We start from the raw sequence: 23,451 nt of genomic DNA, 5'->3' as shown, positions 1-23,451 counted from the left end.
GGCGATATCAACCAGCAGCACAATCCATGAAGGGCTGAAAACATTTAAAACAAAGGGGACAATTCCATTTGATCGACTGAAGACCAAAATGTGTCTGCAGACCATCTCTATAGGAGAACGCTGGTTATTGAAAATTCTTCCATTCCTCTCCTGCCATGTATACCACCAAGCAGTAGCCAGCCAACAGCGCCACACGAAGCTCCAGCGCTTGCTATATCGAAATTGCATCTGCAAGCCACGCTTTCTCAAAATTATGGCTTGGGTCAGTACACGAACCATTAACAGCAGCCAGGAGAAGAACTTGCCGGTCCTGCACCCCAAATTAATTCTGTAGGCAACGGGGACACCCCACCGGATCAATCAGCAAATAATAACAGTTAGAAACATAGAACACACCTTCCTTGGAGACAAGCCAGTTTAGATGAGCCGGCCTGTTAGGATTCATGGAAACCCTATCTATAAAAGGGTCCCACCGAGGTGGTATCCCATGTGGTATGCGGGGTCCTGTGCCAAGCTGAACGCCCATGTTCGAATCCTCTGCCACATGGGGCTTAAGAGATATCTGGTATGGGTCTACCTAACCCCAGCTTGCCTTTTTCCATCCCAGCTAGACATGAGACGAGTGATGCCGAGCGGGTACCCTTTCTAATATGCCAACAAGCAAATTATATTTTGATGGGATAAAAATCTTCCAAGAGAACTATCCCCGTCGACCAGTAGATCCCAAAACCATCGACAAAGTATATTATGGTGGTACCAAAAGACTAACCGTTGGATCAGTTTTTTATCCAACTAAAAACAACATTTACGCAAGACAAGCAGAAATTTTTTTTTTAGTCTTTTAAATAGTATTAGAATTTTTTCAAATACATGGCATTGTCAGGTAATTCAACTCCATCAAAATTTATTAACCATGTAAGACTTGTTTGACAATGAATGACCCTTTACAATTCGAGTGTCACTTCCCTAAAGGGTGGGGCTTAATTTGCATGGTGAACAAATTTCATGATCAAATTGTTGACTTGAAAAGATCGTTCAATCACATGTTTAACATAGTATCACTCAATCCTTTTTATGTATTTTTCATTGTTCTCAACTCTTCATGTAAGAGATCTCGTTCAACCAATCTAAATTCTTGTTGGGCATCTAAAGACGTTTTTAAGGCGGCAGTTATCCTAAGTGACACTACAAGAAAAATGTGTAATGGCGATGGATGTTATCTGTCGCTAATCCGTCACTGTACATGTTTACGATGAATTTTGCGATGGACTAACGACGCATATCATCCATCGCATAACCCTAGTCGCTAAATTACGACAGAATTTATCTGCCGTCAATCTGTCGCTACGTTGCGACGGATTAGCAACAGATCATGTACGTCGCGAATTCATCGTTAAACAGAAACTGATTTGGTTAAGCGACGGAATTTAATCTGTCGCTATTTTCGTCGCTACCATTTATCGACGGATGAATATCCGTCGCTAATTAGCGACGGCTTAAATTCTGCCACAAACCGACGACTACCTCAAATTGGCAACGGAGCAACGACGGATATTATGCGTCGCTAATTTGTTATAAAAAAATTAAATATTTTTTTAAAAATATTTTGAAAATCGAAAAAAAATTCTCGTATAATTCATATATCCTGCTTATAAAAAAAACAGTACAAATAAAAAATGCATACAAATTAAACAGAAATACTAAGTTAAGCAAACTTTAACTACCAAGTACAGTTCTTACGAAGTTATAATTAGTTATAAGTTTGTCAAACAAATTAAACAAAAAAATCTAATCCTCGCCAAGATTTTGGGCATCATCCTCTTCATTTTCTCGATATGCCCCTTCCTCCATGCCTCCATCAGTTCCTATACATTGATCATCTCCATCATCCTACAAAAGAGAACAAAAATGTTAGTATTTATAAACAAAACATAATGAAATAAATTACATGCAATTCATCTAATCTAATGCAACAAAGTAAATGGCTGAATGACAAATAAAGTAGTAATAAACTGAAGGACATTAACAAAATTATAAGAAAATTTTTATAGCAACTCAATCATGCATGCCTGATGGGTACCTGAGCTCATGTTGAATGCATATGAAGTTCTACTTTCCTGAAAAAAGTTGCACAACTCATTACGGAAAAGGATGGGAATGACTTTATTTAAAAAGTGTTGCATTTTGTCCTCAAGACGATGATAAACACCATCCCAAGACACAATAGGGTCAATAGGACGTTGGGAGTTGATACCGGCGGGAGAACTCTATGAGCCCGAGCTGCAAGAGGCAATGACTGGTACGATGTTCATGTTACTCCCAAACCCGAATACATGACCCTTTTTTGGTTTACCTGTAGCAGTCACCCATGTTGCAGGATCAAAAGACGGATGCTGAGTGAAGTCATTGTCATATCGTTGTATCATTTGTTGCTCGTATGACTCCTACAAAAAAAAAATTAGAATATGAATTAATAATTAAGAATTACAATATTTATGATAACATAATTCAAAATAACTTGTATAATATAATGTTTATTAATACAATAAATATATACCATTGTCGCTCTCGCGTTCTCTGATACAAAATCTCTTGTGCTCTTACAGATGTAAGGACTCTAAGGTGATTGAAAGAAATCCTTCATAATCTTGGATGTAGTCTTTGTACTTCTATAAATTATGCAGGATTGAGAGAGAGAGTTATTTCAAAGAGAGAGAGAGAGATAATTGTGGATGTCGTTCCACCGAACCACATTATATTGTTAAGATGCTTGTTGTTATTAGATAAAGATCAACTATCCTCATTCAGAAATCTCAGATATCTGTTTCCATTCTTTATCATTTCCTTTTTTCTTTGCTTATCTTCCTTCTTTGTCATTTCCTAAAATTGAGGATCTGACCCCTATATGTATCTGTGAAATGGAAGAGATCAATGCAAGAGAAAAGAGCACAACAAGCTCCTTTATCGTGGATGTAGGCTACATGCCGAACCACGTTACATTCTGTCTTCTTTATTTTAACATGGTATCAAAGCGAGGTTAATCGTGATTCAAGCTTCATAATGGTGGTTGCTCATTCCTGCTTGTTTGATGGCTAGTGAATCAAGTGCATCTGGATCCAGCCATGAAAGTCAAAACACAAATCTGAGTAAAGGTAGCTCAGATCATCAAGAGAGCAGTAATACTTTAAAAATCACCACTCACCATTTGAACGACACCAACTACTTGAGTTGGGCAAAGGTTGCTCGCCTCTTTCTCAGCAGTCGATCCAAATTTGGATATGTCAATGGCAAAATTCAGCCATCAACCGTCACTGAATCCAACTATGATGATTGGGTTTCATCCAACGATCAGATCATGGGATGGCTTCTCAACTCCATGGAACCCCATATTGCCAACTTTTTTTTATTCCAAGAAACTACAAAAGAGGTATGGGACTCTCTTTACGAACTCTATGGCAAACAAAATACTATTGCTCATGTTTACCAACTCCAACAAAAAATTTTGAAATGAGCTAGAGATGACAAACAAATTCATATTTACTTGAGCATATTAAAAGGATTGTGGGATGAGCTCGTGCAGTACATGCCAACAACTTCTGATCCAAATGTATAAAACAATGCCTTGAAGAAGATAAAATATTCAAAGTGTTGGCCGGTCTAGGAGACGACTTTGAAGGTCTTTAAAGTCAGATTTTAATGACTAATCCTTTACCCAGTTATAATGTTGTTGGTCAAGCCATCCAACGTGAGGATGCTAGTCGAAAAGTCATGAACACAAATTCAAAACCTAAAACTAAAGAAGAAATTGAAGAGAAATTAGTTCTTCAAACTCAAAGCTACAAAAGGGATTTTTTTGGGGACAAACAAAGAGCCGATTACAAACAAGAATCAAGGGGTTGTACAAGACCTAGATGTAGCCACTACAAAAAACTTGGACACATTCGTGAAAAATGTTGGGAAATCGTGGGAAGGCCAAATCGGGATTAACAAAGTAAAAAAAACTCAAAAAGTGTAAATTTTGTTACTAAGGAAGAGTTAGAGATTTTTTTCCAAAAAATCTCTAAAACCAACCTCATCACCACTCAATCGGCCAACAAGACGGAAGGTAATAATTCAGCCTTGTTTGCAAATTTTGATAAACCTAAATGGGTTGTCGATTCTGGCGCTACTGATCATATGACCAGTATACCTTCAAGGCTCAATGATCTATGCAAGATCAACAACAAACATGTTTACACAACCGATGGATCTCCCATAGCCATTGAAGGAATCAACAATACTGATTTTTTCTTGCAAAATAGAAAATCATATGTTTTATACATTCCTAGTTTATCTACCAACTTGATATCTGTAAGCAAACTTGCCAAGACATACAACTGCCTTGCTATTTTTTCTCCAAAGGATGTGATTTTTCAGGAACTGGGAATGAAGAAGGAGATTGATGGAGGATTGGAACACAATGGTTTGTATTTTTTAGAAAATTTCCATTCTAATTTTTTGATCACTAATCAGCACAAGGTATATCGACAATGGCACTCATGTCTTGGGAACATATCAGATCATGTGTTGAACAAGATGGTCCCAGATCTGAATTCTGATGGGAGAGCTTGTGATGCATGTGAGCTGTCCAAATTCACCATGTTGTCGTTTTCTGTATCTGAAAGTAGATCATCATCTATATTTGATTTAGCTACCCCCATTGATTCTCATAATGGTTATCGATATTATGTTACTTTTATTGAAGATAAAACTAGAACTACTTGACTTTATTTTCTTAGAAACAAGAATAAAGTTGTTACAATTTTTGAAAATTTCTTCAACCTGGTTTATACTCAATTCAATGTTAAAATTAAATGCTTGCGGTCAGATAATGGTAGAGAATATGTGAATGAGGTGCTTCATAACTTTATGAACAACCATAGAATTTTGCCTCAAAACACTTGTGCAGGGACTCCCCAACAAAATGGAATGGCAGAAAGGAAAAACAGACAATTGCTCAACATTGCTCATTCGTTGTTGTTTCATATGAATGTCTCTTTCAAGTTCTGGACGGAAGCCATTGCCACAGCTTGCTACTTGACCAACTATATCCCTAACTCCAGTATATAGATAATCAAGTACCTTTGGAATTGTTGTACAAAAGACCCATTTCTATCAGATACCTTAAAACCTTCGGGTGTAAGTGCTATATCCACATACAAGTAGTTCATAGGAACAAATTAGAAGAAAGAGCCACCAAGTGTATATTTCTTAGGTATTCAGGATAAAAAAAGAGGTACAAGTGCTATAATCCGGTCACACAAAAAATGATAATATTCAGGGATGTAAAATTTTTTGAAGAAGAATCATTCTTTAAAAAATCCAACCAGGGGAGTTTGCTATGCCTAAAGACAATGACTAGTGTGAGCACACCCACATAGGTCCTATGTTGCCGATCCAAGATAAATCTACTCCAAATGAGGATATAAATGAAGCTAAACTTGATACTACTCAAACTGAATCCAATATTGATCAAACTCTTGAACCAGACCAAAACCAAACCGAGTCTTCATTAAGGAGATCTACCCGTCCTAGTAGACCACCAAACTATCTTAGAGACTACCAAACCTATACTACATCTACTAGCAAGTATCCTATCAACAAATTTATATCCATTTCCAACTTATCCAAACCTTATCGAGATTATATTCTCAATACCTATATACCCAACATGAACCCACTAAATTTGAAGAAGCCAGCAAAGACCCCAGATGGAGAAAAGCCATGTCAGTCAGAAGAACTCTCAGCTCTCCAAAAGAACAAAACATGGAAATTGGTCTATTTACCAAAAGGTAAGAAGGTTGTAAGGTGTCAGTGGATTTATCAGATAAAATACAATAGTGATGGTAGTGTTGAACGATACAAGGCTTGCTTAGTTGCAAAGGAGTGCACACAACAGGAGGGAATTGACTGCAATGAAACATTTGCTCCAGTAACAAAAATGATATTGATAAGGACTCTTCTCTCAATTGCTTCTAACAAAAACTGGAGTCTTATGCAGCTTGATGTCAAAACTACCTTCCTGCACGGAGACCTCGAAGAAGAAGTCTACATGAAAATTACGCAAGGAATAAAAAATAAACAAGGATATGTGTGCAAATTAGAAAACTCTTTATATGGACTGAAACAATCCCCTAGTGCACGGTTTTCAAAATTAAGTGAGGCTCTTGTTAAACTTGGTTTCAAACAAAGCATGTCAGATTACACCATGTTCACCACCCAAAATGAATCTAAAACCACTGTTTTACTGGTTTATGTTGACGACATTATCATGGCAAGTGATGATGAACATTTTATAAGAAATGTAAAGCAACAGTTGAATAACCAATTTGAAATTAAAGCTTTAGGAAAGTTGAGATATTTTTTGGGAATTGAAGTGGCACATTCAGAAAAAGTATTTTTATTTGTCAAAGAAAATATGTTCTTGATCTTTTGAAAGAAACAGAGATGCTCGAGGCTAAACCCGCAAAAACTCTGAAAATGAACTGCAAGCTTCAAATTGATGGTGAAAAAAAGGCCAACAAAGAAAGATACCAAAAACTAGTTGGTAAGCTTATTTACTTGACCATGACTAGACCTTACATCACCTATGTCATGAGTCTAGTCAGTCAATTTATGTGAGACCCACGTTTAACCCATGTTGAAGCCGTTCAAAGAATCTTGAGATACTTAAAAGGAAGTCCTGGTAGAGGTGTGATGTTCAAAAGAAATCAGTCTCTTACTTTGATGGGATATGCAGATGCAGACTGAGCTGAAAACCCAAATGATAGAAGATCTACTTCAGGTTATTGTACCTTTGTAGGCGGCAACCTCGTTACATGGAAGAGCAAAAAAGCAAGGTGTTGTGGTCAGATCTAGTGTAGAAGCCGAATACAGGTCCATGGCATTATGCACGTGTAAAATTGTGTGGTTAAAAGCCCTTTTGAAAGACATGAGAGTAGAAACTCAAAATCCAGTTGAACTAAAAAGTGACAGTATGGCAGCTATATATATTGGAGCAAATCCCGTGTATCATGAACGAACAAAGCACATAGAAGTGAATTGTCACTTTATCAGAGAAAAAATTCAAGCTGGGATAATCAAAACTCCTCATGTCGCAAGTGGAGATCAACTTGCAGATATATTTACCAAATCTCTAAGCAGTGAAGCACAAGAATATTATAAGCAAGTTAAGGCAGATCAATATCTGCACACCAACTTGAGGGGGAGATTGTTAGTATGCTTGCTGTTATTAGATAAGAAAATCTCATATATCTGTTTTCATTCTTTATCATTTCCTTTTTTCTTTGCTTATCTTCCATCTTTGTCATTTCCTAAAATTGAGGATCTGACCCCTATATGTATATGTGAAATGGAAGAGATCAATGCAAGAGAAAAGAGCACAGCAAGCTCCTTCATCGTGGATATAGGCTACGTGCCGAACAGCGTTACGTTCTGTCTTCTTTATTTTAACATATATTGGGTGTCCTTGTGAGTGTATAATTTCTGTTCGTGTGTGCTTTTCCTTTTTCAGGGATAGCAAATGAACTGCAGGGAACAGTGATATTGAGTTCTCAACCAGAGAACTCTAATTGCAGCGGCAACGGAATAAGCAATGGAAGACCCACAAACTCAAAACTATCCAAGATCAGAGCACACATGTGACGTTGGAAAGAAATTTCGGAGAATTCCGCTCTAGGATTCTATTGAGATAATTTCTTAAATAGGTTAAAACAAGCATCCCAAAAAATTTGGGGACGTGATAACAGCAAAGGATAAAGAATGAAAACAAATTACAACACACAGGAAAGAATACAAAGTAGGAAACTCTCTTAAAATAAGTCATAGAATGTTATTGAGAGTCCTCCCTACAATCCTGCTCAATCACAATAATTGTATTCATATGGATAAGATCTTCAACAGGTGTATCCTTCCAATGAAGTTTCTTTCTTATCCAGGCAACATGTACAAGTTGTCAAGTGTGAACTCCCTCAGATCCATGAGTTTACCAGGGATCTAGAAGTTTGCTTTCCCTTTGAAATAATAATACAAATCAGCCCCATTTGGCCATCTAAGCGCAATAACAATTTTCATCTTTTGTTTGATTCTCTCCATATGTTCGTACAGTTTGTGCCAAATATTTGATTCCCTTTCTGTCTCTGTGAGAAGAGGGCTTCAAACTGTATTAATTGATGGGGAAAGAGTATCTCCATACCCTAGCTAGATCTCTAGGTGCCAATTATGTGGCCTTCATCCTTATATGTAGGTATGGGAGTCAATGTTGTGTTTTTTTTTGTTGAGAAGGGATCGAGTCAAATGTCGTCATTTTCCCAAGAATGTTCCATGCCAAAAGTATCGATAATGGCCCCAAGGGGGGTTGGCATAGTGTGGTGGGGCCTTGGCTGACAGACGGACAGTCAAGGTTCGGTTTTCATGGGCATCGCCCTTTTCCGCAAGCTAACGGGTAGCATAAGCCCCGGGTGCAGGGGGTCATAGCTTCAGAGTTTGAAGCTGCCGACGACCGTAAGTATGGCAGGCTGAGCCAGCACAACCAGGTTTCCCTGTCTGGTGCAATTTCTTAGAGTTATAAATCAAAAAAAGTGTAAAGATAATGAAATGGTACGTGCATCAGGGTGCATACTCATCTTTAGCAAGATGACACCCACATCAAAGTAAAAAATAAGAAAAGCTTTGTCCCCCGTACTTTCAATTACTCTCTCACACACAGAAAAAAAAATTCAAAACCATTTTTACTTTACTTTCATGACGATGAGAATTGCATTTTAAGGTGTCATCTAGCCAAATGTGCCCTTTCTGTCAAACAACAAACGTTTGTGGCCCTTCTGCTCATATCCCCAATTACACTTGTCTATCTTTCTCCTATCATTTACATAAAAATCCCCTTAGTTTTTTATTGAACTTTGGAAACTATTTCTCCCTTATAAATCAAATATAGTCACTCCCATACTTCCCCAAATTTTCCAACTAACCAGAAAGAAACAAGAGAGGAAAGAAAGCCCCATGGAGGACCACCCTCTGCTATTTTGACCTTGTGACCAAACCTGAGACAAAAGGCACCAGCCTAGACGGCAACCAGCTATCACCATTGATGAAGTTGGACAGAGTAAAATTCAAAGCATCTGATGCATTCATCACTCTGTACCCAGGCCAGTTGACTCGCCTGGTTGTGTTCGCACCCTGACCAAAATTTTGAAACTCACCATAGTAGAGGGTGCTGAGCCCAAAGTCCCCTGACCACTCTAACCACCCTGCTGGGTTGATGAATCCATCAATGTAACTCTCCATGTAGACTGTCCTTGAGAAGTTCTTCCATGGCCGGCCAAGGTAAGTGTCCGTAAAACTCGATATGTTACCTTTGAACTCCGGCGAAGTCTTTACCGTGCAATTCTGTATCGAGATCCCTGTGTTCTGGTTCGGGTCGGTCCTCCCCTGTGCAGTGATTGCATTCTTCTGGTTGTCCATAGCTTTCCTAGCATAAATCTTGCAGTTTTGGAAGTTGGCAGCTGCATTGCCAAATATGAAATCTACGGTGCCATAGATGCGGCAGTCACGGTAGAATTGGCGAAGCGAATGAGCATAGAGCGTGTCCTGGTAGCCCTCAAAGCTGCACTGGTAGAAGGCAGAGAGATCGGCGCCGTTCCGGACGGCAACAGCCTGATGTTTCGCAGGCCCTGCTGTGTTTCTGAATGTGATCCTCATTGCCACGAACCTCTCTCCTGCCACAGCTGCAATTCAAAAAGGTTTTGCCGTCATGTTTTGGCAAATTTTGAATTTCAGATTGGCTCACAAACGTGGCTTCAATGGGCAATTGCGTTCACAAGGGTGCTATTGGACAATTATGTTTAAATGGGCATCAAAAGTAAGGGAGACCGTCCAATCAAACGAAGGTCCAAAATCTAACATTCCTTCTCTAAGAATTGAATTTTTCATCTTTATATATTGGATTTTATCATTCATTTAATTAGTGCCATGTTTTGGATTATGAATTTGCGATGTGTAAATGTGTTTTTGAAAGCGCTAAAAATTAACTGCCCACAATACTTTATATTGTAAAGTTTTAAATGCATTGTGAGCCATTGATTTTCCACCTATCAAAAAACATACCTATATGTCGTCAAGTCTTTATCTCGAGAAAATTTTTTACTAAATAAATTATAAAGAACAAATATATAAGATCCAATAAATGAGATTGGGAGAAGGAGAGCCATTTGATAGTCGTTGGTTTTGCTTTGGTGGCCCCCCTTCCCTAAAAAATAATATCAAATAACTTAAAATTGCTGAAGACTAATTTCTTGTTGCTTTCCAGCAAAATGGTACGTACATCAATCAAATTATTGCCACCACCAAGCTTGAACTTGAAAAGGGGCGATTAACTGCCATGCTAATATTGATATATGTATAACTAGACCTATGACTATGACTAGAATGGAGAGTCACTAATATTGGTACACATCCTTTTCATGGTGAAATATTATAAAATTCAAATATGGTTACGTTAAGTATAATTGAAGATCCTGTCTACTAGCTAAAGTTAACATAGGTATAGTTAGAACTAGGATATATCGGAAGATGAATGGAATAAACAGGTTATCTTGGACACTCCATGGACCCACACACATTGGAGGCATCAGGGCCAGCCAAAATATGGTTTTAGACTTTTAGTAGCTCGACATGTATAGTATTGGAAAATTATTTCTCAAAAGAAGTAATAGTACAGGGAAATTAACAAGTAGCTAGCTAGTCTATGGCCCGCTTACCATTCTAGACTCATGACCTGTGGGTCCAAGATGGCTTAAGCCAACCAACTAACCAAGCCAGGTCTGCGCTTGGAACAAAAAAGCTAAATATGTGCAACAGCACAAGATGAACAAGGGGAAACCTCACAGAGGCTTCGGTGAGTCCTCAACGAGAGCAGTTACTGTCATATAGTATATATAACCAACGCTCGCCTATAGTAATCCCCACCGCACATCTTCCTTGGGAACCGTAAGATGTACGAGAGTGGGCCCCACGCACACCACCGATCAAGTGAGATGTGCGATGGTGACGAAATATAACAGCATACGCAGTGTAGGACATGAGAGTAGCTGCTCTAGTACCCAACATCATCATCGTCATCACCTCCGAGAAGAAAATATTTTGCTTTCCAAAGTTTAAGCACAAAAAGTTATGGATGCCCCACAGCGAATACGGATCCCATCGTTTGACATAGGATGGTTTCATCTTATGTTCAATCCTAGCCGTCTAATCAGCGGTCACATTTTTGCTTAAATGTGGACTGATCCTAACCATCCAAATGCTCCAGCTGAATGGCTAGGATGGACATAGGATGAAACCCATCCTACGTCAAAGGATTGGATCATTTTTGCCCCTACACCAACCAATTCTACAAGAGTAATGATTCACTGTCTCCGCCAAAACAAAAGGCTACCAAACCCATCGGCTCTTTGATTCCTGAGTGAGATGAAACCTTGACTTTTGCTAAGTGACAAATCTACCCTTGGTGTCGCCAGAGAGAGAGAGAGAGAGAGAGAGACTGACCGAAGGTGGCGGAGCCGAAGGTGGTCCAGCCGTCAACGAAGCTGCGGTTGCCGGTGATGATGGTTCGGCGGATGCCATCCCCGATCATCATCACGTACTTCTTGTTCTTGGCCACCGTCACGTATTCGTGGTACACTCCGGCCTTCACGTATATGACGAAGTAGCCCTCCCCGTCGCTCGTCCCGTTCGGTGCTGCCGCCACCGCGTCCGCCACCCTCGAGAAGTTGCCGCTACCGTCCTTTGCCACAGTCACCCACTCCCGCACCTGCACGTTCGTCCTGACCTGCGCCGAGACGTCTCCGGCGAGGAGGTTTCGGCCCTTCTTCCCGTGGCGGAGTTCCGTCGAGAGTGCGTTGGTGACGACGCCGAGGGACACGCTGTAGAGGACGGCGTCGCCGGAGAGATCACCCGCTAGCTCGCTGGCCACGCCACCAGGCGAGACGCTGAGCCCGTCGAAGCACGTCTGGTGATTGGTGACAATGGCGCTCAGGTAGGTTTGGATGCGTTCCGCCTGGGAGGCGGAGGTGGCCCTGGGAGAGGAGGGGCCGAGCTCAGATGAGATGGCGGAAAGGAAGTCGAAGTTGAGGTCGGAGAGGAAGCGGCAGTCGTCGAGGGCGCCGGCGTCTGGGTGGCGGAGGGCGGCGCCGCGGGAAAGGTAGCGGGCCAGGATGGCGGAGGTAGCGCGGGCGCGCTTGAGGGATCGTTTCACGGAGAAGCGGCCGTAGTCGGTGAGGTTGGTGGCGGAGGGCACCGTGGAGAGGATCTTCCGGCAGAGCTTCGGGTAGAGGGAAGTCTTGCAGGCAGCCATCGGGGAGACAACCGGCGCCGGGTTTGTCTGGACGAGGGTCGTGGGAGTTGGAGAGAGGAAGGGGAGGAGGGAGAGCACCACCATCACTATCAGAGTTAGTGTTGGCGACATTGTTCTTTCTTCTTCTTCTCCTTCTCGTTTGAGAGTGAGTGTGTAGAGAGTGTGCGTCGAGTGGAGTGGCGAGGAGGCATAAATAGAGGACCTTCCAGAATAATAATAATAATAATAATAATAATAATAATAATAATAGTTAGTTAGTAGTAGTAGTAGTATTAAATTAGTAATAGCAGTAATGAAAAGAAGAACAGTGAAAAAGAGGACGTGCAAAAGGTAACAGAACAAGAAACCAACACGTAGCCATGATTGACCCGCTACAGACATACGACAATAATAATATAAAAATAATCTAATACTAGTGGCAGCTACGGCCGGTAAACGAACTGAGCATATGGCAACCGGGCTCGGTTCAACTCGTCACAAACTCATATTCGCGATGGGTTCTTATAAATGGTCAGCCGAGTCACGAGCAGCTCGTTTTAGCTTAAACAAGTCAGCTGGGCTGGATTCGATGGAGCCTATATATAAAAGAAGAATGCATAAAATATATAAAAAAAGAAAAAGACAAATAAAAAAATATATACGTAAAATATAAACTATTAAGTGTAATATATATATAATGTATAAATAACAATGGAATTTTTTTATACGACCCAGCTCGTATTCGGTTCATCTGGTTTAGGGACAAGCCAAGCTGGGATTGTCCGATTTCAATATGTCCATAGATTTTCATAAGTTTTGAAAATCAACGGCCCAAAATTTAATTTCATACATTTTCAATGCAAAAAAAAAATAAATTTTCAGTGAAAACATGAATCAAGTGCCAATTCCAAATCAACTATGCTGAGAACTCTCTGGGTTCAGAAATGAAAAAAAAAATGCCAAAAAACCCACTTAACACACATCTTGTATATTTTTCATTTTGCTAGTTTTCTTAAGATATATATATATATATATATATATATATATGCTCGAGTATGAAAAGATTTGCGTATTTAAATATATAACCAACCTAACAAGGTGACAAAGTTGATGCCCCCTGGGAATGGCGTAGTGGGTTTGGGGCTTGGCTGGCAGGCAGTCAAGGTTCGATTCTCATGGGTGTAGCCTCTATTCCCAAGCCAATGCATCGCATAGGCCTCGGGTCAGAGGTCTTAGTCTCAGAGTTTTATACTGCGGCAATGGTGACCCTAGGTATGGCAGGCCAAGCCAGAGCCATCAAGTCTTCGTGTCAGGTGCGTGCTTTTGACAAAGTGGATGCTAGCTGGATTTAAATGAAATCGCCAGCAAGTTTGATGATAACCAGAAAAGTGATATCTATTGCCACCTCACTACTGAAAATGACTTCATTCTTTATGCTGTTAATTAGAATTTTGTCCTTTTAAAATCTCTGCGAGGTTGGCAAGGCTAGCAATTTCGTCCTTTTCTCCCCCATTCTCATGTTTCTGCAGTCTAACGCTAGACAGATTGGATCAGTAAATGCCATATTTCAGTTCCCAATCCAAAGACCAAAGACTTCTTCATGAGAAATAATTGCCTTTGAGACGTGTGTTATCAAGGTTGCACTCAAATGAAAAAGTACAAGAAAAAAAAAAGCATATGCTCATGCGAAAAGATCAGGTGCAATATCGCACAAATATTTGTGCATTATTAAGCACCTGATCACCCTCCATCTTGAAAACAGGCATGTCAGTTGTGGGGCCAAGGCCTGATGGAGGGCAATGAGATATTCATGCACAAATTTTGTGCCATGTGATTGCACCCGATACCCGCACCAATTTGCCAGCTCAAACTCATGATCAAATTAAACTTTTTTCTTTTGCCACTTTTCAGAACAGAAGGATGCCTATTCCTATCCAACAGTAAATTAATTATTAGAAGAAATAATAAAAAATAAATAACCATCTTATCAAGCTTGCTTTTGTTGACCTTCTTTTGTTTTTTTTTTGTTTTTTTTGAGAAGAGTGAAACTCATTATTATGAAGTGACAAGAAGACTAAACAAATAGGCATCGTCTAGACTGCAAGTATGTACAGGATGATACATTCAGTTTGCTATTGACCCATTCCGAGCAAAATGGAAGATCCTATACATCTCCAACCTATCTATTATCTATGAAACATCAGATTCAGGCCAAGACACTCTAGCAGCCAAGTACACATCAGATTGAATCAGCATAATTACAGTTACTTGGAGATTTAAAACCTTTGATCATTTCGTTCCTTCCAAACTCTCCACCATGCAGACATAAGCCAGTTTTTTCATACTTTATGGCATTTGGCCGAGTGCTTTATGAAAGTCGGTCTCATGATCCCAGTTGTCTCTAATTCTAGATCTGAGTAAAATCGAATAATCCAAGGGTAGATCAACAACTCAGCAACCAAAGATTGCTTTGGTGAATTAATTATACAAGTTTTAGATTAATTATGCAAGTTTTGTTTGCCTTGGATAGCAGCGTGTCCGATCTTTGTGATGGTGACTGCTGGGTGTGATGAAGACGGTAAACGGCTAAGCGCGTCGGTGCGATTTACATGCAGCGTAGCGTATAAGATCGAAGTTGAATTAATTGCGGGGATCTTCCAAAAAAAAACGCGTTGAAGGAGACGGAGGTGATGGGTTGGGATGGAAAATTATTCCGACGTGTTTCCGCCGCTGATGTTGACGGACGGCCTGTGCGTTGTCGCGACAAAAGAGACTGCACCAGTCAATCTGCATTCATCTCAAAAGACCACAGGCAATCAATCCCTTTAAACTCGTTTCTTTTTTCTTTTCTTTTTTGTCTTTTTTTCTTGTTGTTGTTGTTGTTGCTGCATGGGTTGTATCTATGCAGACTTCACCCTTTTGTTGTATCTATGTCTCGGCTCCGTCTCACATTTCTTGTACTAAATGAGGTTATTTCAGTCAATTTTGCTCACTGTTCAGATTGGAAGACAGGTAATCACAAGGCCACATGTTTGACTCCTCGTTTTGAAGCTTTCGGCGTGATCAGCCTGGGAATGTGAGGGAAAATTACCAAAAGCTACTCAACTTATGAAGGAATGACTGAAATATCTTCCTATGTTCCCTCGTATTTTCTAAGGTATATATATATATATATATATAAATAAAGTGAGGTGTATCGAACCCCAAACAATAGAACCCCGGTATCTGCGGCAAACTAGGAACATGAAAAAATAAACTTTTAGCGGCTGTTGCAATCGCTCCTAAAGGTCCGTCTTTCCTCATTATGCTTGGCGCGTCCCATTTCTTTTCATATTTTTGGAGTTTCATGATATTCCCAACCCCACACACAACATATATAAAGAGAGAAATTGGTAGCTGCACAATCCATATGAGCGCAACTTCGAGTGGAGGCTTGCTGAGCATCCATCATGAGTTTTTCTCGCAAAAAAAAGCTAAAACAGCTTCAAATCATTCAAAAAAGACCCTTTAGTGATGATCGAGAACAGCCTAATTAAACATAGTTTTATTAATGTTAAAGGTCCTGACGAAACTGGGACCTTTAGCGGCGGGCGAGAACCCCCGCAAAGCCCTAAAAACACACTAAAACACATTTTTTTGCATATTTTTCGCATGCTGGCCATCCATCACAAGCGATGATGGACGGCCCGTGTTGTTGTTTCATAGCTGTGCACCTCAAGATTGCATAATATACATATTTTTCTATATATATAATCACTAGAATATGAAAAATGAAATATGAGAACTAGAAATATGGGCATTTTCAATAAATTTTTTTTTGCAAATCCAACCATGGGGATGGGGTTGTCATGGTGAGTTTAGCAGGAATCAACCGTTGGATTGTGTATTTTTTATGAAAAATATGATTTTTGAATACTTGAATATTTATGAAGATTATGAGTTATTTGATTTTAAATTCTTAAAAAATATTGTTTATGCATCAAAATTAGATGATTCAAATTTTTTATAAAACCAAGAACCCAGATCACATCGGTACAATTAGATAGTGAAAATCACCAAAGGAATACACAGAATGCGATGATACGAGAAAATAAATGAAATATAAGAACTAGAAATCTGAGCATTTTCAATACTTTTTTTTGCAAATCCAACGATGTGGATGTGCTTGGCATGATGAATTTGTTAGGAATCAACCATTGGATCATGTTTTTTTTTATAAAAAAATGTGATTTTGAATGCTTGAATTCATTTATGAAGATTATGAGTTATTAATTTTAAAGCCTTGAAAAAATCTCGCATCAAATTCAGATGATTCAAGAGAGGATTTTCATAAAACCAAGCATGTAGATCACATCCGGTTAGATTCAAGAGAAAAGAACAAAAAATCCATAAAAATCACTTAGTTCTCATATTCCGGAGTATATATATATAGAGGGGGGGGGGGGGAGGAGTATTTACGTACACCGTATCCACAAAATGTGATTATACGAGATTGCGTTGCATTAAATCAACTTGTCCCAATTATTTTTTTTAGAAAAGTGGTTGCATGATTTCATCCAAACATCCCTTGTGAATCATGAAGAGGGAGGTTTCTACGTGAATTAATTCTTTAGATGACATGGTCTAAAGTTGACCTTTTGTCCATTACGCGTTTTTTGGTCTTCTGACTCGCTCACTTAGTGTGGGACAACTAGGCTTCTACGGTTCCATACTGCTAAAATCCAAACATAAGAGCCCCATCAAAATGTGCTGTATTGGCAAATTACGAAAATCTGCCTATGCGTTCCCTCAAGGTGTGACATCATAGCTTCTGTCTTCTATTCCCACGCATTAAGCATTACTATTGTTATTATTATATCCCATTGAAGAACTCATGTTTGAGGTATTGCGTGCACCCCTGCAGAGAACAACACTCTAATATCCGCATCGGTTGTTAAAAACTCTCGAGTCCCCACCACCACCACCACCACCACCACAGAGAGGACACCCAACTTCAACCTTGCAGGAAAGGACACCACCCCATGAGTTTTCAAATGGAAATTTCCGTCAATTTGGTAGCATTTAAAAGCCGTCCCTACGAGATAAAGGGAGCACTTGTAGGCATGGTGCAAGAGTTGGTGTACAGTTGGAGGTGCAAATTGTTTGTCCTAGAGTGAGGTGTCCAGGATGTTTTGGTGAAATGCTAGCGTCTGAGTCACCGTCTTGCTGAACTGCGTGTTCACCAAAGCAACCTACTCCATGCATGCGTGATGTACCATTACCATTATTGATGTAACAAATGTAAAGTTGCTTGGCATTATTGAAGCATCTGGGGGTCTTTTCGGTGCACAAGTCCCAGTCAAAATTACTACTTATTCAAATCTGAGGACGTCGGCATCATTGCCTCCTGTACTGTGGGTCTCTTGGTTGCATGCTTGAATGGATTCCGTCGAAAACCCTCAACTGGAGAGCAATAAGTATCAGATTGGGAGTGGATGACAGCTAGGTATAAAACAAAGGAGTATGACAGAGTCGAATCTTGATTTGGCCGGTACATGGATTGAGCCTACTTGGATCTACGAAATGCAGGTCTCGAGTACAACAGCAAACGGTGTCTTGGCTTTCCCAATATGGAACTTGGTTGAATGTATTCATTGATTTTGTTTGCCTTGATATTCAGTAAGATAGCAATGAGGCTTGTGGTTATAGCATAATGAACACACACTGTTATTAATTGGGATTGCCGGGTTCTTTGTAGATTTGACGACAACATCCAAATAACTATGGAGTTAAGGCTACGAGGCTTATGTTAAAAACGTTGCCCATATCAACCCTAAACTAGGGTTGGTAAGCGAGCCGAAACTAATCAAGGCATGTTTGGGCTCAGCTTGTTTACCACCATAGTAGGTGGTAGTTGCCTAATACTTTTTGACCTTAGTGCTAGCTTACCAAGCTTTCAAAGGATTTTTTATTTTTATTTTTTTTAACTCTGACAATAAAGATGTGATTTACATGCTTGATGTTATAGGAATAGACTCTTGGATTTTGACATGCAGTTTTGTTTTTATCAGATTTAAGAACCAACGGTCTACAATTTTTAAAAATATTCAATACTTAAAAATTCATCTTTTTATCAAAAATACATGTTCCAAGTGTCATTTTCTAGCAAATCCATCTTAACACATCTGCAAGGTCAAATTTGCAAAAAAAAACCTGAAAACCCTATTCACGGGTGATACTCAAATTTTGGTACATTGTGAGCCCTTACTTTTTAAAGGTCTTAAAAATATACATGTATGTTATAATCACATGATCCAAAACTTGTTTTCTACTAAATAATGCTTATAGATAATATCTACAAGTTCTCATCAACAAAAAAAAAAAGTTTACATTTTTTTTAAATCTAAAGCTTCTATTAGGTAAAAGTAGGTACTGCAGGTCATTATCCCATATATATATATATATATATATATATATATATATATATATATATATATATATATATATAGAGAGAGAGAGAGAGAGAGAGAGGTCCACCCCTTTCTCCCTTTCAAAATTTGTATGTTAAGTATGTTTCTTGATAAATTTGACTGTATAAATGTGATTTTTAAGTTTGAAAACATATGATTAGACTCTTGGATCAAAGTTTTTTTACTATATGGGTAAGATTTTATAACATAAAAATTTTTCACACATTTCAAAACCCTTGATTTTTATATCTTTGTAAAATCATATTTACACACAAAAAAAGTTTGATTCAAGAGTCTATTCATATGTTTTCAACCATGGAGATCACATTCATATGATCATATTTGCCAAAAAACATATCTAACAAACAAATTTTGAAGGGCAGTACAAGGAGTGGACAATCCCTGTTCTAGCCTACCACTAGCCTACCCGGTTTTTAAAGGATTTTTCACATATTTTCCTTAAATCTGACAATACAAATGTGGTCTACGTATTTGATTTTATATGAATCGACTATTAGATCATCTAATTTCAACATGCATGTAGGTGTTTATAAGATTTAAAAATTAATTGTTTAAAATTTTCATAAATATTCAATGCTTAAAATTCATGTTTTTTTATCAAAAAATATGATCCAAATTTGGTTTCCTAGCAAATCAACCATGCCAAACATATCTACATGGACAAATTTGCAAACAAACAACATGAAAATGCCTATTCATCTATAGTAGGCTGACGGTAGGCCAAAAAAGTGGTAGACAGCTAATATATATAATACATTCTTCTCTTTATTTTATAACATTAAATTATATATTACACATAAAATATATATACACATTTTATCTATATGAGCTCACCCAAGCTGAGCCAAGCTGAATGGGCTGATAGTGGCTCAGCTCATCCGTTATATGAACTGATCATAAACAGGTTTGAGACGAGCCGAAGTAAGCCGAGTCACAAGCTGTTCAGTGCGTTTACCAGTTCTATGTAAGGCTTCAGTCCAAATTGGGTTCATTCATGTCACTGTTTGATTATAGGAAATTAAAATACAAAAACAACAATCTTCCTAACCCACACTTCTAGAAATTTCTAGTACTTGCACTCTTGCTGGTACCTACATGAGCATCTGCACCCATACCCTTACCTATGTGACATGGATGAGAGTATCCATTAGAGGCTTGTATTTTGTTTCATGCAAAGAAAGCCAATGGAGGCTAGTCAATTTTAGGTGTCTCAAAGGTCGGATATGACCTGGTCCTAGCCCCTACCGGACCTGGTAGCTTCATGATTTGGTAACGAACAAATGGGCTTAAATGTTTGGGTCTGACCCGTGAGATCCGATTAACATGCAAACTTGAGTATAGTGTATGAAAATTTATACCAAACTCAAGTCTAACCTTATTAGATCCGATTAAGATACACAATTTTCAATGTAAAAAATATTATTTTACTGGGCATGGACCGGGTTTGATTTTCGTACATAGTCCATATTAACTTGGTATGTTTTTTTTTTCCTGTGGAAGATCCAGTTGGATCCAAGTTTGGATATAGTATCACAAGCTCCTATTAAGATCTGGATCCAGACCCATCCCTCTCTGGCAGTGGTCAGACCCGTTGACCCCCTACTGCTCATGCCACTTTACACTACGTGATACAATGCCTTTAATTTCAATTATTTTTCTTTTGAGAAAATTTCATTTAGGGGCCAATCTTTTGCCTATAATTCCATATTTGGGTCTTCACTCTTCTGAAATTTCAAATATGCCTGTTTTCCTGAAAACTTCCCAAAAAGGGGCTGAATTTATTTCTGTCAAGTTAAATCACAAGTCAAATTAATCACATGTCAAATTATTTAAAACCAAGTAATACTTCCAACTGTTTACTGTTTTTTTTTTTTCAAGAATGAATTGAGTATTAATTTTCAATTTTCAAGGGACAATACAGAAAAGTAAGGAATCACTTTTTCCATGATGATAGATGTTGACCTGGAAAAAAAAAAGTTTAACCCATATTTGGAATTTAAAAATGTGAGGCATATATTTGAAATTAAGGGCCAAAGGTTGGCCCCTAAATGAAAATTTCTCTTTTCTGTTTTATCACAACAGCAGGAATGCCAAGTAGGCAAGAAATTTAAGAGTTTTATTCTATCAAAGGATGTGCATTGATCATGTCAGAAATTTGATTTTTGTGATATATCCATGAGATAACAGGAAATTTGAAATGATGTGCAGTTCTAGATCTTAAAAAGTATTGGGATAAACATCAACGGGAAAAAGAGAAAAGTAAGATAGCATGATTCAAACCTACCCTGCCCTCGGATCCACCCGGCAGGATAATAAAGTCGCCAACATAAGATTATTTGGTGGCCCAAATAACCAACTCGGTTCCACTCATCCCTTATCTCTAGTTCAGACCACATCTTGGTATCTCATTGTTGCAAGTGGTTTTGATCAAATATGACCACATATATGTGATCTACATGGCTCATTTAGTACATATGAGCATTTACTCATTCCTTATGCCATCCCTATTTTCATACCCCCCACCATGGTATCACATTGTTGCAAGTTGTTTTCATCAGATCTGACCCCATAGATGTGATCTACATGCTTCATTTAATAAATATTGGCATTTGTATTGTCAACATCTGATTTGTAGAGGATTTTGTGGCATTTCAAAAATCAACGGCTGTAAAAATGCTAAAATTTGTTGATTTAAAAACCATATCATATTGCCAACAAAATCCGATTGCATGGTTGATTTCTATCAAATGAAGGATGTTAAATCAATCTATGGGATCAGATTTGATCAAAACGACTTGTATTAACGAGATCATGGATCGGGCATGGCAATGGCAATGCCATTTTGGGATTAGTGGAACCGAATCACCTGGTAACTCCTGAACAGGCACAGGCCAGCATAAACAGCCCAATTTTGGATTGAAATCCCATGATCTTGTTTGAGTCAACTCATGAATGAGCTGTGATCAAGTTGAATTGGCATCCCTCTCTTGATTTTCCAAGCCTGGAATCGCAGCCAAGGGCGGATCCATGGTGGGCGAGGAGGGGCTCGAGCTCCTCCTAAAGTTTTGAAAATTTTCAACCGAAGTGAGAAAATTCTCAATATGGCATAGATCTATGATTTTTTTTAAGATTGAGGGTATTAATTTAGATTTTTTTTTTCAGATTTCATGAACATTTAATTAGGGTTTTAAGGTTTTCTGTGCTATTTTTCTTTTCAATTAGCAGTAAGCACCCTTCCTAAAGTTTTGAAAATTTTCAACCGAAGTGAAAAAATTTCAATTAGCATAGATCTATGATTTTTTTTTATGATTGAGGGTATTGATTTGTATTTTTTTTTCAGATATCATGAACATTTAATTAGGATTTTAAGGTTTTTTTGTGCTATTTTTTTTAATTAGCATTAAGCATGATGATATTAATGACTGTTTTATAATAATTATTTTTTAAAACATATTGTTAGTATAATTTATTAGTAAATTATTTTTTAAAATTTTTACTATGCATTTTGTGCCCACCCTAGTTTAGATTCTCTGCTCCGCCACTGGTCGCAGCCACATTATCAGTGGTGAAATCAATCATGCCAAGGATCACACTTCGGTAGAATTGGCAGAGTGAACATTTTATGTTAATACGAAACCTCTGTACCTAGGGCTGGTAAATGAGCCGAACAAGCTGAATATGAGGTGATCAAGCTCAAATCTCTTTTGTGGCAAGTTGAACTGAGCTCGACCAATCTAATGAAGAGCTCAAGATAAACGAGCATGTTGGATATGGCTTGTTTACAATCTTCTCAAAGATCTGGCTTGTTTACAAAAAGAACACATTGTTTCAAAGCTGAAAATAATAGTATTTGGACCCTAGACCTATTGAGTCGAGCTCAAAATGACTCATTTACAGAAAATATACATTGTTTCAAAGTTGAAAGTAATAGGATTGAATTCTAAACTTATTGTTTTCAAGCCAAACACTTTTACTATTTATTCTACACTATCTTATGTGATATAAAATATATCTAAAGAATATTTACTACTACTTATCGAGCCTATACAAGTCAGGCAAAGACAAATACCTGTTGTTTGTATTCGGCTTGTCAAGACAATGTTATGAGTTTGAATGAGCTATTTACTAGCCGAATATGAGCGAAATCACAAGCGACTCATCTAAATTCTCACCCCTTGCTACGGGTTACACCATAGAACATATGTGCGAATTAGAATTTCCTCAACTTTTAAGGTGTTCTCATCTCACAAAGCTTCACCAGTTTGCAGTATGTGTAACCGAATCAACATATATTTTGTTTCCACCACTCCAAACCAAGAGAAGACTCATAGTAAAGCTACGTATTGTTGCAAGGTTTTGTTAAGTGTATTTATGCATTTATATGTTTTAAAAACAGCATTCATGAGATCCCCAAGAAGTTTGACGTAGTTGAGGGGTCCTTGGCCAGTAATAAAGGATGGCAGTGGATCGGGGGAAAATGGGGCCCCACCCTGCCTCACCCCGTTTGGACCGGGGATGGAGGACACGAAACAAGGATGGAGGCGGGGATGAAGGTTAGAATCAAAACCCATGCGGGGATGGACTTACGATTTCCCCCACCCGCCCCGGCCCACC

General features: G+C 38.5%; 1 protein-coding gene across 2 annotated transcripts; it reads right to left on the bottom strand.

The window, feature by feature from the left end:
• Positions 1–1,664: 1,664 nt before the first annotated feature.
• LOC149831338 (pectinesterase-like) lies at positions 1,665–12,538 on the bottom strand. 2 transcript variants are annotated; one of them, XM_090012031.1, is made up of 3 exons: positions 11,581–12,499; positions 9,240–9,764; positions 1,665–1,890 (listed from the first exon to the last, which is right to left on the bottom strand). In XM_090012031.1, exons 1-3 carry the CDS (start codon positions 12,497–12,499, stop codon positions 1,886–1,888), a joined length of 1,449 nt encoding a protein of 482 aa, XP_089868157.1. In that variant the 3' UTR covers positions 1,665–1,885. The 2 variants fall into 2 exon arrangements, with proteins under 2 accessions (XP_089868157.1, XP_089868156.1); XM_090012030.1 differs by lacking the exon at positions 1,665–1,890 and having other exon boundaries at positions 8,761–9,764; positions 11,581–12,538.
• Positions 12,539–23,451: the final 10,913 nt, after the last annotated feature.

This window comes from Nuphar pumila, chromosome 7 (genome assembly GCF_984573655.1).
Source record: "Nuphar pumila chromosome 7, dmNupPumi1.hap1.1, whole genome shotgun sequence".
NCBI classification, from domain to species: domain Eukaryota; kingdom Viridiplantae; phylum Streptophyta; class Magnoliopsida; order Nymphaeales; family Nymphaeaceae; genus Nuphar; species Nuphar pumila.
Note: the sequence above shows the minus strand (reverse complement) of the source record. Positions and strands in the feature narration are given on the sequence as shown.